We start from the raw sequence: 16,831 nt of genomic DNA on the forward strand, positions 1-16,831 counted from the left end.
TGGTGTTGGGAAAACTAGACAGACACTTGCAAAAGAATAAAACTGGACCACTATCTTACACCATGCATGATAATAACTCAAAATTGATTAAAGACTTAAGTGTAAGACCTGAAGCCATATACCTCATAGAAGAGAACATAAGTGGTAAGCTCCTTGATTTTTTGGATTTGACACCAAAAGCAAAGACAACAAAAGCAAAAATAAACAATTGAGACTACATCAAATTAAAAAGCTTCTGCACAGCAAATAAAACCATTAAGAAAATGAAACCTACAAAATGGGATATATGATTTGCAAATCATATATCTAATAAGGGGTTAATATCCAAAATATATAAAGAACTCATACAAGTCAATAGCAAAAAACCCTGAACAATCTCATTTAAAAATGGGTAGAGGGTCTGAATAGGCATTTTCCCAAAGAAGGCATACAGATGACCAACAGATACATGAAAATGTGCTCAACATCACTACTCGTCAGGGAAATGCAAATAAAAACCACAATAGGACTTCACCTCACACTTTTTAGAATGGCTATAATCAAAAAGACAAGAAATAACAAATTTTGGCAAGAGAGAAGGGAACTCTTGAGCACTGTTGGTGAAAATGTAAATTGCTGCAGCCACTGTGGAAAACAGTATGGGGATTCCTCAAAACATTAAAACATTAAAAACTGAACTACCGTATGATCCCTCAGTTTCACTTCCAGGTATATATACCAAGAAAATGAAAACATTAACTTGAAAAGATATATGCACGCCATGAACACTACAGTATTATTTACAGTAGCGAAGACATGGAAGCAACCTAAGTGTCCATCACTGGACGAATGGATAAAGAAAATGTGGTACACACACACACACACACACACACACACACACACACACACACACACAGAGGAATATTATTCAGTCATAAAAAAGAAGGAAATATTGCCATCTGTGAAAACGTGGATGAACTTTGAGGGCATAATGCTCAATGAAATAAGTCAGACAAAGCAAGGCAAGTATTTTGTGATCTCACTTCTGTGTGGAATCTAAAACAACAACAACAAATATCTCTCTGGGAGATATTAAGTGACTTGTCCAAAGTAAAACAAAAACAAAAACCCCAAGGAACCAAAAGACACAATGAGGAACTTATTACAAAATTTTTGTCTTTTAAAAACTTTTTATTGGAGTATAGTTGATTTACAATGTTGTGTTAATTTCATGTGTACAGCAAAGTGGATCAGTTATACATATACATATACCCACTCTTTTTTAGATTCTTTTCCCATATAGGCCATTGCAGAGTACTAAGTAGAGCTCCCTGTGCTGTATCCTTATTAGACAAAATTCTTGTCTTGATTAAATTTAAGATTAAATATTTTCTCCCAGATTTTTTTCAGCAGATGATTCAGTACACTGAAGAATACCGACACCTGCCACTGGTGAAACTCTGGCTTGGGCCCGTACCTCTGGTGTTCCTTTATAACGCAGAAAATGTGGAGGTGAGTATGTGGCAGCTGTGATCAATATTCCACTGTCTGTCTGATGGTGTGGGAATCTCATTAGATGTGGTCATCCTCCAGATTCACCTGCCTCTCCCCTCTCCCCTCAAGAAATGACTCTGCTTGGTTCCTAGTTTGTGGGAGGAACCAGGAATCATCTTGGACATTTTCCTTCCTTTCAACTCCATTTAGTCCTCAAGACTGAATGACAATTATACGTTCAAAACTCTAATTACATTTCTTTGGGGCACAGGAATGAAAATGAATCACAGAGAAATAACAATTATGAAATCTTGCTTTAAAAATTAGTTGTGTTCTAGCCAGGTGTTCTTATAACTGAAATTGTTTTGATGTCTATATCCCTCAATTTTTTTTTTCTCTTTTAAAGGTAATTTTAACTAGTTCAAAGCACATTGACAAATCCTATATGTACAAGTTCCTAGAACCGTGGCTTGGCCTAGGACTTCTTACAAGGTACCTCAGTGGAAATTTGTAAAGCTGTCTTGTAGAAACAGTTATTTCTATGGGTAATTTGTTATTTCAGGAACTGACACAAGGTATTCTTCCAAGAGCAAGATTGAGGTATTGGGAATTATGGGAGAAGCTGGAAGGAAAGGTCCAGCTAACAATGGGCCTTTGATAGATAGGGTGTATGGTAATCTCCAGCCACTATATTCAATAATGATAATCACTAGTGTTCCAAGAAAAATGAGGAGGTACTGATGTATAAATGGAGTAAAGCTAAGGATAGTTTGCAGAAGGGAAATCTTGAAAATATAATGAAAAAGGCAGTCACCCTCAGAGAAGTGTATCGAACACAGTAGCCTCACTTCTTGAGTTGGCACCCAGAAACAGGACTCCATCCTCTGAGAAAGGGCCTAGCAAGAGAAAGGCAGGACCCTGGTGGGGACTTTGGAGAATTCAAAGATAGTAGAGATGAAAGAAAATCATGGAGCAGTGGATCATCTAAGGACTAAGATGTTGATAGAGGGGAGAAAAATTCTAATTTTTAGAAACTCAGAGCTTAGAAATTTAGAACAATTCTTAAATGTTTCCATTTTTAATGAATACTCTTCTAAACATTAGTAATATAGAACAGTATTCAAAATATTCACATTCTGTAACTATACATGAGTCTTTGTCATTCTGACCAAAGCATTTGAGAATCTGTAGATTAAGCTGTTTCAAGAGAACTTGATGATGACTATATTTATATTTTATTTGTTTCAGGTGTTGCTTCTTTTTTCTTTGTAACCATGTATTTTATTTCTAGTACTGGAAACAGGTGGCGCTCTAGGAGAAAAATGTTAACACCCACTTTCCATTTTACAATTCTGGAAGATTTCTTAGATGTCATGAATGAACAAGCAAATATATTGGTTAATAAGCTTGAAAAACATGTTGACCAAGAAGCATTTAACTGCTTTTTTTACATCACTCTTTGTGCCTTAGATATAATCTGTGGTAAGTCTCACTGATTTATTTTTAAAGTTAGGATGTAATGATAAAATGGCACGAATAGAAAATAACAGTCCATGGGGGGGGGCGGGGCAGGGGAGAAAGGACATTGGGTTCTTCTGGAAGGTCCTATTGCTAAATTAGCCACCTGAGAAGCAGCAGCCATTCATAGGACTTCGGACAAATGGTCACTGAGCCAACATGACCAGAAGGTCCGAGGGAAGGAAGGGCAGGAACTGGGAGTAAGAGAAGCAGTAAGAGAAGCAGGAACTGGGAGTAAGAGAAGTGGGAAAAGAACAATTCTACAATATATATGGACAGAACAGGACATAACGTCTTTTTTCAAGTGTCTGCCACTGGAAAATGTAGCCAAGATATGTGCATGAATTGAATGGTTGCTTCTCACTATATTTTACAGAAACAGCTATGGGGAAGAACATTGGTGCTCAAAGCAACGATGATTCCGAGTATGTTCAAGCAGTATATAGGTAAATGAAGTCCTAATTATTTCTAAAATTGTTATCGGGAATTCCCTGGCAGTCCAGTGGTTAGGACTCCGCGCTTTCACTGTTGAGGGCCCAGGTTCTATCCCTGGCCAGGGAACTAAGGTCCCGCAAGCTGCGTGGTGTGGCCCCAAAAATATAAAATAAAATTGTTATTGATCAGGGCTTTAAAAAATTCTTGCTAATAATTTCTGTCTGTACTGTAGCTTTTTCATCGTTTCAAAGTGAAACATTATACTAAAAGTTAACCTAACCATTTAAGCGTATCTTTCAACAGTACAGGAATCGTTATGACACATCCAGATTATGCAGTAATTTTAAATGACTATTTTATAATATATCGAGAGATTACATTATGATGCTAAGTGATAAAAGAAAGACATAAAGTTTTTGGTAGTTTGATAACCACTAGGTATAAAAAAATTATTCATAGAAAAAGCTAGGAGATACTATACCAAAATGTTAGCTGCGGTTATTATTGTGTGTGTGCTCTCTTTCTTATTGTGTTTTGGTTTTGTTGTGATTCATTCTCCTTTCCTATATTTTCTACACTGAGTATGTATTATTTTTTAATTGAAATAATCAACTTTACTTTTAAAATTGCTTGTGATTATTTCCGCTATTAAGAGGCAGGGCCAGGATTTGATTCAATGTATCCTATCTTTAAGTCCACGGCTCATTTCACTTCATCTTAACAACTACTTGTTGAGCATCTATAATCTGCCATTCACTGCACAAGGTACTGACTAGTTTTATATGGGCACATGAAACAGAACAGCAGGGGAGACAGGCATTGAAGCAAATGAATATAAACTTATAAATTATAATAATTGCTTAGAAAGAAAAGATCAAGTTGATATGAGAGAGGAAAACAGGGATGTGTTTTACAGATTGCGTGGTCAGGAAAGGTCTTCTCTGAGGAATTGACATCTAAGCTGGTCATGAAGGAGGAAGATCGTGTAGAGGTCTTTCTGCTTCTCACTGGGAATAATGAGGGTGGTGCTCGTGACAGCTATGTGACGGATGGGCATTTAACGAGCACTTTTCTGTGGAAGAGGGCAACCCGTAGTTTACTGGCACTACGGAGGAGTGAGAAAGCAAATGAGTGGACACTATAGAGAGGCAGATTTCATATCAGCTTGTGCTACAAGAGCCACAGGCAGCCTGGGGTGGTCAAGAACTCTCCCTGGAGAAAAAGAAGCAGAGATCAGATGACCATTTAGTAAGGATGTTTTATAACAGATTCTTCATTCCTCTAAAGGACCCATTAAATGTTTAAGCTTCACTGGATGTGTAATACCCCATGCCTTCAATGTTGAGTGTAAAGCCTGGATCTTAGTAGCCTCTAAGACGAATCATTATCATCCCTACATATTACCCTCATTGAGAGCGGGCATCAATTAGGTGCTCAAGAAATACACATTTTCAGTGTATCAGCTGATGTGTTTTTATCCTATTTATAGGATGAGTGATTCAATACATCAAAGAATGAAGATGCCCTGGCTCTGGCTTGACCTTTTGTTCTTTATATTTAGAGATGGATGGGAACACAAAAGGAGCCTAAAAATCCTACATAATTTTACCAAAAATGTAAGCCCTTGATTTTTTTAAATTGTGATAAAGTATACACAACATAAAATTTACCATTAACTGCACTCCCAGTGTTCTGAAACCATCACCACTCTCCATTTCTAGATCTTTTATATGTCCAAGATTTTTATGCTGTGTTAACATACCCTGGAGCCTGTGTCTCATAAAATAAAAGTTGAGTAATAATGGAAAGAAGGAGACAGTGTGATTACATTTTAATAATGTACTCACCAAATATTAATTAAACACTTGTTAGGTACCAAACACTGTACCAAGTGTTAAAAACATAGTAATAAGTAAGATATGTATGTCCCCTGAAAGAGGTTAGTCTAGTAGAGCAGGTTGTCTATTAAAAAAATTACAAAATGTGATATGAACTATAAATATTTATTAACAACCAGGGCGCTATGTTGAATGAATAAAGAGGAGGGGATCCATGTCATGAGAGTCTTAGGGAAAATGTTTGGATTAGGCAGTAGCTTTCAAAGGCAAAGGGCATTTATAGCAGTATCTCAACTTGGAAAAGATTAAAATTAAGTAGATGTCACTATTTTACTTCCAATTAAAAAATAACAAGGAGATAGTGATATTGTTTCAGATATGTCAGTCTTGTGTTAAACATGTGCTTTTGACAAAGCAATATTTAATTGAAAATATACATCAAATTATGATTTAAATGTACTGATAAAAGTACCAATTTAAATATATTCTCTCTTTGCTGTCAGTTTCGGTTTAAACTATATTGGCATTTCTTCCTTACAGTGAGGTACAGCCTGTCACCAACAGATCATGTGGTTCCCAGTCAGGAAACGTTGGATGAATGAGGTGTTGGATTGAGGTGGCCACAGTGGAGGACAGAGTTATCTCCATTACTGGGCAGTAGGAGAATGACCACATTTTTCCTCAAATTACATGCATTACTATCAATATCAATAATTAATGAATTCCAAATTGGATGGACAATATTATTTATTTAATAAATATTGAAAGTTGCATACTGAGTGCCAGGCCCTAGGGGGTTCCTCCAAGAATGAAAGGAGATACGGTGTTTTGTCCTCATAGCACTTAGGATCTATTCATTCAAATAACTTAGTAGTAGGTTTGGTCAATTGCCTGATAGGAGAAGAAAGTTGAAATGTATAGCCAAATTAAGTTTATGGGCTTTAATTCTTTTATTCATTCAGCAAAGATCTAAGGAACATCCTTAAAATGCCAGACAGTGTTCTAAGGGTTGGAATTATATCAATGAACAAAGACAAATTTGCTGCCACATGGATGGTACATTCATGCATTATATTATATAGCAAGTATACTATAATGTCAGGTGGTAAGTGAAATGGAAAAAAAAATAAAGTAAGGCTAGGAAGATAGTGAGTGCTAGGGACCAGGTTAGCAGTGATCCGGGAAGGTCTTTCTGATGGTGTGAGAAGGGGTCAAGACCTTAAAAGGAGGGAGGGAGTCAGCCACACTGGCACCTGAAGAAAGAGAAATCTAGGCAGCAGGAACAGTGAGCACATAGGGTGAACTGACTGCTCAACCTGCTGTTTCTTGTCCCCGATGCAAGCTGTAATGAGAGCAATCCATTATTAGTCTATTATATAATGATTGCATTTTCCCACCACCTAAACTTTTTCTCATTAGCTCATCCAAATCTCTAGGGCACCACCTAGGGGACATTAACTCTATTCCCGTGTTAGAAAGATGGCAGAAATAGCCCTTGAATATTCTGAATTTGTCTGACATTAAATTTGTTTTTAAAAGTCTTATCAAATAATGCCCTAAAATGTTAACAGGAAGCTATACTATATTTTCCACGAGAGCCTAAGTTATTGTTGAGTTAGAACAGTAAACGTTTCATGGAAAAAGAAATCCATGAAAGAAGCTAGTGTATTTTCATAAGAAAATATATTATGAGGCTACATCAAATTCCAAACAAGAGCATATGATTGTTTAACTCATACAGGTCATCACTGAACGGGCCAATGAAATGAAGAGACATGAAGAAGGTAGAAGTAATGACAAGGACTCTCCTCCACGCAATAATAAACGCAGGGGTTTTCTCGACTTGCTTTTAAATGTGACTGATGACCAAGGGAACAAGCTGAGTTACGAAGAGATTCGAGAAGAAGTTGACACCTTTATGTTTGAGGTATTTTATCTCATCACATTATTTTCGGGTATCATTAAACAAATTGCAGTTATTTTCTAGAATCTTTAGCATCATTTTTAAAAGTTTATTCAAGTTTTAAAGTAGCTTCATATAACTGAGGATGAGTCGCTACATTATAATTAGAAATTACAAAATGTAAGAACCTGATTAAGTACCAGATCAGCTTTCTTCTTCAGAAAAAGCCTTTGACTCGTGGTGAGTATAGCGCTAGACACATTGTTTTCTCAGGAAAACCTAAAACCCATTGGATTTTTCCAAGTAGAAAAGAAGTCAGAAATTGCTTTCCCTATATTGCTTCATGCTTTTTAAAAATTTCTGAAACCCACAAGTCTGTCTTTTCTCTACCTCCTTTTTGAAGTTCTAGCAAATGAGTGCTTAGCTCTTGCTTTGAGCTGCCCAAACTGGAGAAGATAGCAAGAGCCCTCCAACAGAGAATTTAACTAGATTGTGATTCTAAAGGGATTTCTGACCTTCAAATAATGAAAAGAAAGATGCAGTTTTTACAAAAGGTAATTCTAGCATTATTAAATATTACAAAGAGTGAATCTCTCAGTGTGTGGATTGCCAAATAAAGATGAAGAAATGGTTCTAAAAAGCTCCCTGTGGTAATATCCTGGAAGTGGAGGAAAGTGAAGGGCGTGGGTGGCTTTGGATGGCTCAGTACATGCCAGCCATGGACGGTGTGAGCAGCCCTGCTTGCAGGCACCTGGGTACAGTGTACCTCTGGGTACAGTGTGCCTCTGGGTACAGTGTGCCTCTGGGTATACTGCCAGATCGCACATCCTCCCGGGGGCACAGTATAGGAAAGCAAGCTGTGTCAAGGGTCCCTAGACCCAAGTTCTCATTCTGGCTCCATGCTGACTAGCCTTATGAGATGGTGCCAATCATCTCAGATTTCTGTCACAGCTTCCCTGTGTATAAAATAGAGAGATGGATTCGATCAGCGGTTTTAAACTTCTTTTTTAAGCGGAGCGCTTCATTGAAAAGAAATTTTATGCAGAAAATGGACATCTAAATTAGCTAAAAAGTGGAGCAGTGTTAAACTGGGGTCTCTGGGGCCAAATCCCACCTCTAACCTGTACTAGAGGTGGGACCTCGGGTAACTCATGGAGCCTTTCTGGGCTTTGGTGTCCTCACTGTTATAGCACGGGCCTCGCAGGACAATTATAAGGATTAGATGAATGATCTTTTAAAGCGCACGAAGAATCTTGCCTGGCACATGGGAAGGGTGTGGTGGATATTGGCTATTATCATTTGAAGTTAAAGTGGAGAGACCATCTCACATCTCCGCCCTGCATACACACGCACACACACACGCCCACATACATACACTCACGCATACGTGCACACACACATCCTTCTCCTACCAAAAACCTCTCACTTTCATGAAAACAACCAGAATAATGATCCGTTTCTTCCAGCTCTAACATTGTTTGAAATTCTAAGTTCTTTCTTCTTTGCATCAAATAGGAGACACACCTCGTATGATTATAATATGGTGACCTCCTCCATAGAGAGGTTGCAGGTTATTACGACCACACCTTTCCTGCCCCAGGTGCTGGCCACTGGATACTAAGGTTCCTGCCCCTGCCCTGTCCCACCAGCCTGCTTCTATAAACTGTGTGCTTTGTGCTTTGCTTAATCCTGCTTTCCTCGGGTAGCAGACGCGTGGAAGCAGGAAGTTCAGCCGACATCTCTTACACATTGGGATCAGGCTTCCGCCTATAAATTCAAGCGAAGTTATTAAGAATTCTTTAGCAAGAGCACTTCCTCCTGTGACTCTGGTAAACAACTGAGTGAAATGGGACAGATCTGGTCCGCAGCTCAGGGTAGTCTCTGTGAAGGAACAGCAAGCCTGAGAAGAGGCAATGGCACCAATATCAGAGACTCGGAAAATATGTATTTTATAAAATTGCAGAATAAACCTCAAACAATTCGACTTCGAAGCTGTTTTATGAAGCAAGTGCTTTGGAGATTTCTGCCCAGAGAAAGAAAAATTATAACCATCACTTGTGTTGCATGGGGAAAATGGAAAAGTAAGAACTTCCATAGAGGAAACAATTTGTTTTCGGTTTAGTTCCCCTGAAAGTCTTATTCATAGAGTTATAATATTATTATTGATTTTCCAAACTTTTTTTTTTCTGCAGAACTCCTGTAAAAAAAAATTCTTCGTCTGTTCTTAATCTCTAAAATGTAAATATCTGTATCAGGTATTTCACAGAGTCTTTCTAAAGGAAAATTGAATTAGTTTCTGCAAAGTACTTAGTATTTTGCCTGAAGCTCAGCAAGTATTACGGGAGGCTATTTATCAACTTCCTGACATGCAGGATGTTACTCAGAACCACACACAGACACCCTGGCGTCCAGAGCTGATAGGTAAAGCCTACTTTACAAATGCTAGAAGGTGGAGGAGTACAGATCTGGTAAACTGGCTCATAAAAGTCAGGCTTTTTCCCCTTAAAAACAGTCAAGAGCACCTAGTTCCCTTGGAAGGCCCCCTTATTAGCACAGCCTAGCCACTTCTCACCACATATGCATAATTCTTCTCAATTATGAGAAGAATAACCATTATGATACTTTTCAGATTTAATCATCTACAGCAGATCATTTATAAGTTGACTCAGAGGTTCTGTTCCTATTTCCCTTTGGACGGTGTACTTACAGCCTTCCTTTCATTCCTCAGAGCATCACAATTACCTTTTTATATCATGTATTACTGGAAAAGATTCCTCTTGGTAATCTCCCGTCCCTCACAGTGATTCAGGGAGTTGATTGATGGCTTTTGGAGCTCGAAGGACCTTAGAGTGTTGAAATATCTATCTAAGCATGAACCTTACCTTTGAAGGGATTGTTATTTGTTTGTTTTTCACCAAGGTGAAATACTGTACCGAATTAATTTATTCTGTTTGGAATCGCAGCGCAGCTGTCAAATCCAGAGACAATTCCAAATAGAGTTCTCTCTTCTAATCTTCGCAATACTACTCCACTAAGTTATTTTTTCCTTACATTTGTAGGGTCACGATACGACCGCAGCTGCAATAAACCTGTCCTTATATCTACTGGGTTCGTATCCAGAAGTCCAGCAAAAAGTTGACAATGAACTGGAGGAAGTGTTTGGTATGTTTCGTCCCTTCACTGGTTACACTGTGGGTACCATGTCCATGGAAGCAAGTGCCGTTCCTGCTCATGAAGCATAAACAGCAGGACCTGTTCTAAAGATACAGCAATAAGCAGGAAGGCTCCCCTATGGGATCCCTTCCAGTCCCAGTCTTCTTAGCAAAGCCTTATTCATCACTTACAGAATACAGGCATTTGCTAATTGCATGGCATGTGACTGCACTGGGCTAGATGCTGGGGATGCACAGATAAATGTTACTGTCCTCAAGCATCTCACTGCTTAATAGATGAAGCAGACATATCTACATAAAGCATTGAGTCATGGGGTCAAGGAAAACTGTTTCACACAGCATTGCGTCTGGCCACGAATGACAGAAAAGATGCATTAAGCCGGTAGGACAAACTTTTCTATGACACAACCAGCAGTCCGCAGGTAAGCTGTCCTAGGGTGATGCCAGCAGTGATGTCACTGGAGTCCCAGCACCCCAAAAGGAAACTCTGTCCCATTAATCAGCCACTCTCCTCTCTTCCCCCAGCCCCTGGCAACTGCTAAGTTACTGTCTGTCTCTCTGGATTTGCTACCTGTTCTGAATACTTCCTATAAATGGAATCCCACAACATGTGACCGTTGGTGTCTGGTTTCTTTTACTGAGCATATCTCATTTTATTTTGATTATGGGTAATACTAGAAACTCTACTTTAGCTGTAGGTATTTAACATGTTTTGATGCATGTATTCTTCAATGTCCCATCCCCCAAGCTCAAATAATCCTTTCCTTGTTATCTCATGTATTTACTTAAAACCAGGGAGATCTGATCGTCCTCCTACCTTAGATGACCTGAAGAAACTTAAATATCTGGAATGTGTTGTTAAAGAGAGCCTTCGCCTTTTTCCTTCTGTTCCTTTCTTTGCCCGTAATCTTAATGAAGACTGTGAAGTTGGTAAGAATTCTATAATTTGAATAGGAGGGAGAGTGGATTATTTTAATGTCTGTCTTGCTCCATACTCATGGCCTATTGACTACTTCTTGACAGCAGGTTACAAAATCGTGAAAGGCTCTCAAGTAATCATCATGCCCTATGCACTGCACAGAGATCCAAGGTACTTCCCCAATCCTGAGGAGTTCAAGCCAGAACGGTTCTTTCCCGAGAATTCAAAAGGACGTCATTCATACGCATATGTGCCCTTCTCTGCTGGACCCCGAAACTGTATAGGTTTGTATCCGTCAGAACTTGTTTGACCTTTCAGGCCTGCAGAGTAGGGGGTTTCACACAAAAATTTCTTGAGATGTAGCAGCCCACAGGCAACTGTCTTTTTAAAAAACTGGCTTCCTCTTCCCTCCACTTTACTATACATTATTGTTTTAAAATGTGACTGTCATAAAATGTATTAGTTTGCTAGGGCAGCCATAACATGGTACCACACTGGGTGGCTTAAACCACAGGAATTTATTTTCTCCCAAATCTGAAGCTAGAAGTCCAAGATCGAGGTATCAGCAGGATTGGTAATAAATACCTGCTTAGCTTGTAAGTGATCTTCTTCTCCCTGTCTCCCCACATAGTCTTTCCTCTGTGTGTGTCTGTGTCCTAGTCTCTTCTTTTTATAGGGACCACCAGTCAGATTGGATTAGGGTCCACCCATCTGATTATTTTATTTTATTTTTGACCATTTTAATTTAATTATTTCTTTAAAGTTCCCATCTCCAAATAGTCATATTCTGAGATACTGAGGTTTAGGACTTCAACCTATGAATTTGGGGGGGACACAATTTAGCCCATAACATAAAGCATAAATAGTTTCATGGTAGAGTTTGAAAATGTTGTAGCTTTTAGATTAAAATAGAACACACTTCATATGGTACAAAACCTATTTATAACAATTAGTTATATTTAGCTTAATTTCTGTGTTTGTTGATTTTAAGAATTGCATTTTGCAAAACCAAAACACAAAATGCTTACCACAAGGCCAGATGAAGTGCTTAAGCAAAGTGAATGCACGTCACCATGCATTATAAACACTTTCAGCTTCTGAATCTCTAGCATTTTATCGTTTATGTAAATGCAGACATTTGTAAATTAAGGCCAGATTTAAATGGATGAATCTGACGCTTATTTAGTACCTCTCGAGTAAATTAAATTTAAGTTAAAGGCCCAAATAAGAAATCAGTCGAGAGTGGTGATTCTCATGCTTAAACGAGCCCAGGATTCATCTCAGGTTTTGCTAAAATACAAATACCTGGCCCACTTCAGCTGTTCAGATGCACTGGGTGGGAACAGGAAGGGCACTCAAGAATCTTCATGTTTTACAAGCACCCCAAGTGATTGATTCTCCCAGGGCCCACTGCGAAAATATAAAATTGCTTGCTTCCTCTAATTGGACTTGTGATTTCTCACATTTGAGATACATCTATCATTAAAGTGTTGCTATTTACATTAATTTGAAGGTCAAAAGTTTGCCATGATGGAAGAAAAGACCATTCTTTCCTGCATCCTGAGGCATTTTTGGGTAGAATCCACCCAAAAAAGAGAAGAACTTGGTCTGGCAGGAGAACTGATTCTTCGTCCAAGTAATGGCATCTGGATCAAGTTGAAGAGGAGAAACACAAATGAATCCTAACTATACTACTGGGCTGCTCTCTTACCACAAAAAGGTCTTTCTTTAAAGGAAGCTTTGCATTTACAATTTGTAGATCATGAACTCAATATTCTTAATCCCTAAACCTAATTTTTTTCTTGTCCCCATTTACCTTGGGGTCAAGTCTACCAAAGCGTGAGTTTTCATATCTCCATCACCATCATAGCTCTGACCCCTGGTCTTGATCCCAAAAGTAAACTGATGACTGTACCCAAATAAACACATAAAAGCTTCTCAGCAGAGGGATCCACAGGCCAATCCAATTTCAATCAACAGACCCAAAGGATATAATTTAATTGAAGTTCCAGAATATTTTTAAGGTATGCTTGTAGACTCAGGAACATATACATGCATGTATATATATACATTTGTTTGAAAAGGGTGAGTAATTAAGTACTTAGACATAAGGAGCTTAAGTTTCAAGAATTATATCAGTGGCATCAATTATGAGAAGAATAACCATTATGATACTTTTCAGATTTAATCATCTACAGCAGATCACTTATAAATTGACTCAGAGGTTCTGTTCCTATTTCCCTTTGGACGGTGTACTTATAGCCTTCCTTTCATTCCTCAGAGCATCACAATTACCTTTTTATATCATGTATTATTGGAAAAGATTCCTCTTGGTAATCTCCTGTCCCTCACAGTGATTCAGGGAGTTGATTTATGGCTTTTGGAGCTCGAAGGACCTTAGAGTTTATCAAGTTATGCCGGGGGCTCTCCCTATCCACGAATTCTGAATCCATGGATTTAACGAATGGCTGATCGAAAATATTTGAAAAAAAATTCCAGAAAGTTCCAAAAAGCAAAGCTATTTACACAGCATTTACATTGTATTAAGTATTATAAGTAATCTAGAGATGATTTAAAGTATACAGTTGGAGGTTCAAGATGGTGGAGTAGAAGGATGTGCGCTCACTCCCTCTTGCGAGAGCACCGGAATCACAACTAATTGCTGAACGGTCATTGACAGGAAGACACTGGAACTCACCAAAAAAGATACCCCACATGCAAAGACAAAGGAGAAGCCCCAATGAGAGGGTAGGAGGGGCACAATCACAATAAAATCAAATCCCATAACTACTGGGTGGGTGACTCACAAACTGGAGAACACTTATACTACAGAAGTCCACCCACTGCAGTGAAGGTTCTGAGACCTGCACCAGGCTTCCCAATCTGGGGGTACAGCAACGGGAGGAGGAATTCCCAGATAATCAGACCTTGAAGGCTAGTGGGATTTGATTGCAGGACTTCGACAGGAATGGGGGAAACAGAGACTCCACTCTTGGAGGGCACACACAAAGTAGTGTGCACATCAGGACCCAGGGGAAGGAGCAGTGACCCCATAGGAGACTGAACCAGATCTACCTGCTAGTGTTGGAGGGTCTCCTGCAGAGGTGGGGGGTGGCTGTGGCTCACCAAGGGACAAGGACACTGGCAGCAAAAGTTCTGGGAAGTACTGCTTGGCATGAGCCCCCCAGAGTCCACCATTAGCCCCACTAAAGGGCCTGCAGGCTCGAGTGCTGGGTCACCTCAGGCCAAACAAACAACAGGGAGAGAACTCAGCCCCACCCAACAGATTAAAGTTTTACTGAGCTCTGCCCACCAGAGCAGCACCCAGCTCTACCCACCACTAGTCCCTCCCACCAGGAAGCTTGCACAAGCCTCTTAGATAGTCTTATCCACCAGAGGGCAGACAGCAGAAGCAAGAAGAACTACAATCCTGCAGCCTGTGGAACAAAAACCACATTCACAGAAAGACAGACAAAATGAAAAGGCAGAGGGCTATGTATGAGATGAAGGAACAAGATAAAACCCCAGAAAAACAATTAAGTGGAGACAGGGAACCTTCCAGAAAAAGAATTCAGAATAATGATAGTGAAGATGATCCAGGACCTCGGAAAAAGAATGGAGGCAAAGATCCAGAAGATGCAAGAAATATTTAACAAACACCCAGAAGAATTAAGGAACAAACAAACAGAGATGAACAATATAATAACCGAAATGAAAAATACACTACAAGGAATCAATAGCAGAATAACTGAGGCAGAAGAACAGAGAAGTGACCTGGAAGACAGAATGGTGGAATTCACTGCCATGGAACAGAATAAAGAAAAAAGACTGAAAAGAAATGAAGACAGCCTAAGAGACCTTTGGGACAACATTAAATGCACCAACATTTGCATTATAAGGGTCCCAGAAGGAGAAGAGGGAGAGAAAGGACCCAAGAAAATATTTGAAGAGATTATAGTCAAAAACTATAACCACCCAAGAGATAACCATCCAAGTCCAGGAAGCACAGAGAGTCCCAGGAAGGATAAACCCAAGGAGAAACATGGTGAGATACATAGTAGTCAAACTGACAAGAATTAAAGACAAAGAAAAATGATTGAAAACAACAAGAGAAAAATGACAAATAAAAAGAAGGGAACTCCCATAAGGTTAACAGCTGATTTCTCAGCAGAAACCCTACAAGCCAGAAGGGAGTGGCATGATATATTTAAAGTGACATACAATGGAGAAAAGACATTCTCTTCAATAAGTGTTGCTGGGAAAACTGGACAGCTACATCTAAAAGAATGAAATTAGAATGCTCCCTAACACCATACACAAAAATAAACTCAAAATGGATTAAGGACCTAAATGTAAGACCGGACACTATAAAACTCCTAGAGGAAAACACAGGAAGAACACTCTCTGACATAAATCACAGCAAAATCTTTTTTGATCCACCTCCTAGAGTAATAGAAATAAAACTAAAAATAAACAAGTAGGGGGTTTCCCTGGTGGCACAGTGGTTAAGAATCCGCCTGCCAATGCAGGGAACACAGGTTCGAGCCCTGGTCTGGGAAGACCCCACATGCCATGGAGCAACTAAGCCCACATGCCATGGAGCAACTAAGCCCACATGCCACAACTACCGAGCCCGCATGCCATAACTACTGAAGCCCGTGCACCTAGAGCCCATGCTCCTCAACAAGAGAAGCCACTGCAATGAGAAGCCCGTACACCACAATGAAGAGTAAGCCCTGCTCGCTGCAACTAGAGAAAGCCCACGCACAGCAACAAAGACCCAACGCAGCCAAAAATAAATAAATTTATTAAAAACAAACAAAAAAAAACCAGATGGGACCTAATGAAACAAAAGCTTTTGCACAGCAAAGGAAACTATAAACAAGACGAAAAGACAACCCTCAGAATGGAAGAAAATACTTGCAAATGAATTAACGGACAATGGATTAATCTCCAGAATATATAGACACCTCATGCAGCTCAATATTAAAAAAACTAACAACCCAATCCAAAAATGGGCAGAAGACCTAAATAGACATTTCTCCAAAGAGGACATACAGATGGCCAAGAAGCACATGAAAAGCTGCTCAACATCACTAATTATTAGAGAAATGCAAATCAAAACTACAATGAGGTATCACCTCACACCAGTTAGAATGGGCATCATCAGAAAATCTACAAACAACAAATGCTGGAGAGGGAGGGTGTGGAGAAGAGGGAACCCTCTTGCACTGTTGGTGGGAATGTAAATTGATACAGCCACTATGGAGAACAGTATGGAGGTTCCTTAAAAAACTAAAAATAGAATTACCATATGACCCAGCAATCCCACTACTGGGCATATACCCAGAGAAAACCATAATTCAAAAAGACACATGCACCCCAATGTTCATTGCAGCACTATTTACAATAGCCAGGTCATGGAAGCAACCTAAATGTCCACCGACAGATGAATGGATAAAGAAGATGTGGCACATATATACAATGGAATATTACTCAGCCATAAAAAGGAATGAAATTCAGTCATTTGTAGTGATGTGGGTGGATCTAGAGACTATCATACAGAGTGAAG

The 16,831-nt window shown here is 39.2% G+C and overlaps 1 protein-coding gene across 2 annotated transcripts in view; it reads left to right on the forward strand.

Annotated features, from left to right (window-relative positions):
- CYP4V2 (cytochrome P450 family 4 subfamily V member 2) overlaps positions 1 to 16,526 on the forward strand; it is a 20,467-nt gene extending 3,941 nt beyond the window's left edge. The window contains exons 2-11 of one of the 2 annotated variants that reach the window (XM_082863872.1): positions 1,379 to 1,491; positions 1,880 to 1,965; positions 2,765 to 2,955; positions 3,368 to 3,437; positions 4,988 to 5,042; positions 7,006 to 7,191; positions 10,227 to 10,329; positions 11,136 to 11,270; positions 11,364 to 11,543; positions 12,773 to 16,526. In XM_082863872.1, coding sequence (XP_082719998.1) covers positions 1,379 to 1,491; positions 1,880 to 1,965; positions 2,765 to 2,955; positions 3,368 to 3,437; positions 4,988 to 5,042; positions 7,006 to 7,191; positions 10,227 to 10,329; positions 11,136 to 11,270; positions 11,364 to 11,543; positions 12,773 to 12,945 — 1,292 coding nt within the window. In that variant the 3' untranslated portion in view covers positions 12,946 to 16,526. Of the gene's footprint in view, positions 1 to 1,378; positions 1,492 to 1,879; positions 1,966 to 2,764; positions 2,956 to 3,367; positions 3,438 to 4,915; positions 5,043 to 7,005; positions 7,192 to 10,226; positions 10,330 to 11,135; positions 11,271 to 11,363; positions 11,544 to 12,772 lie in introns of both variants that reach the window. The other variant, XM_082863871.1, reaches the window with a different exon arrangement.
- Positions 16,527 to 16,831: the final 305 nt, after the last annotated feature.

This window comes from Leucopleurus acutus (assembly GCF_964270905.1).
Source record: "Leucopleurus acutus genome assembly, chromosome: 21".
Lineage (NCBI taxonomy): Eukaryota > Metazoa > Chordata > Mammalia > Artiodactyla > Delphinidae > Leucopleurus > Leucopleurus acutus.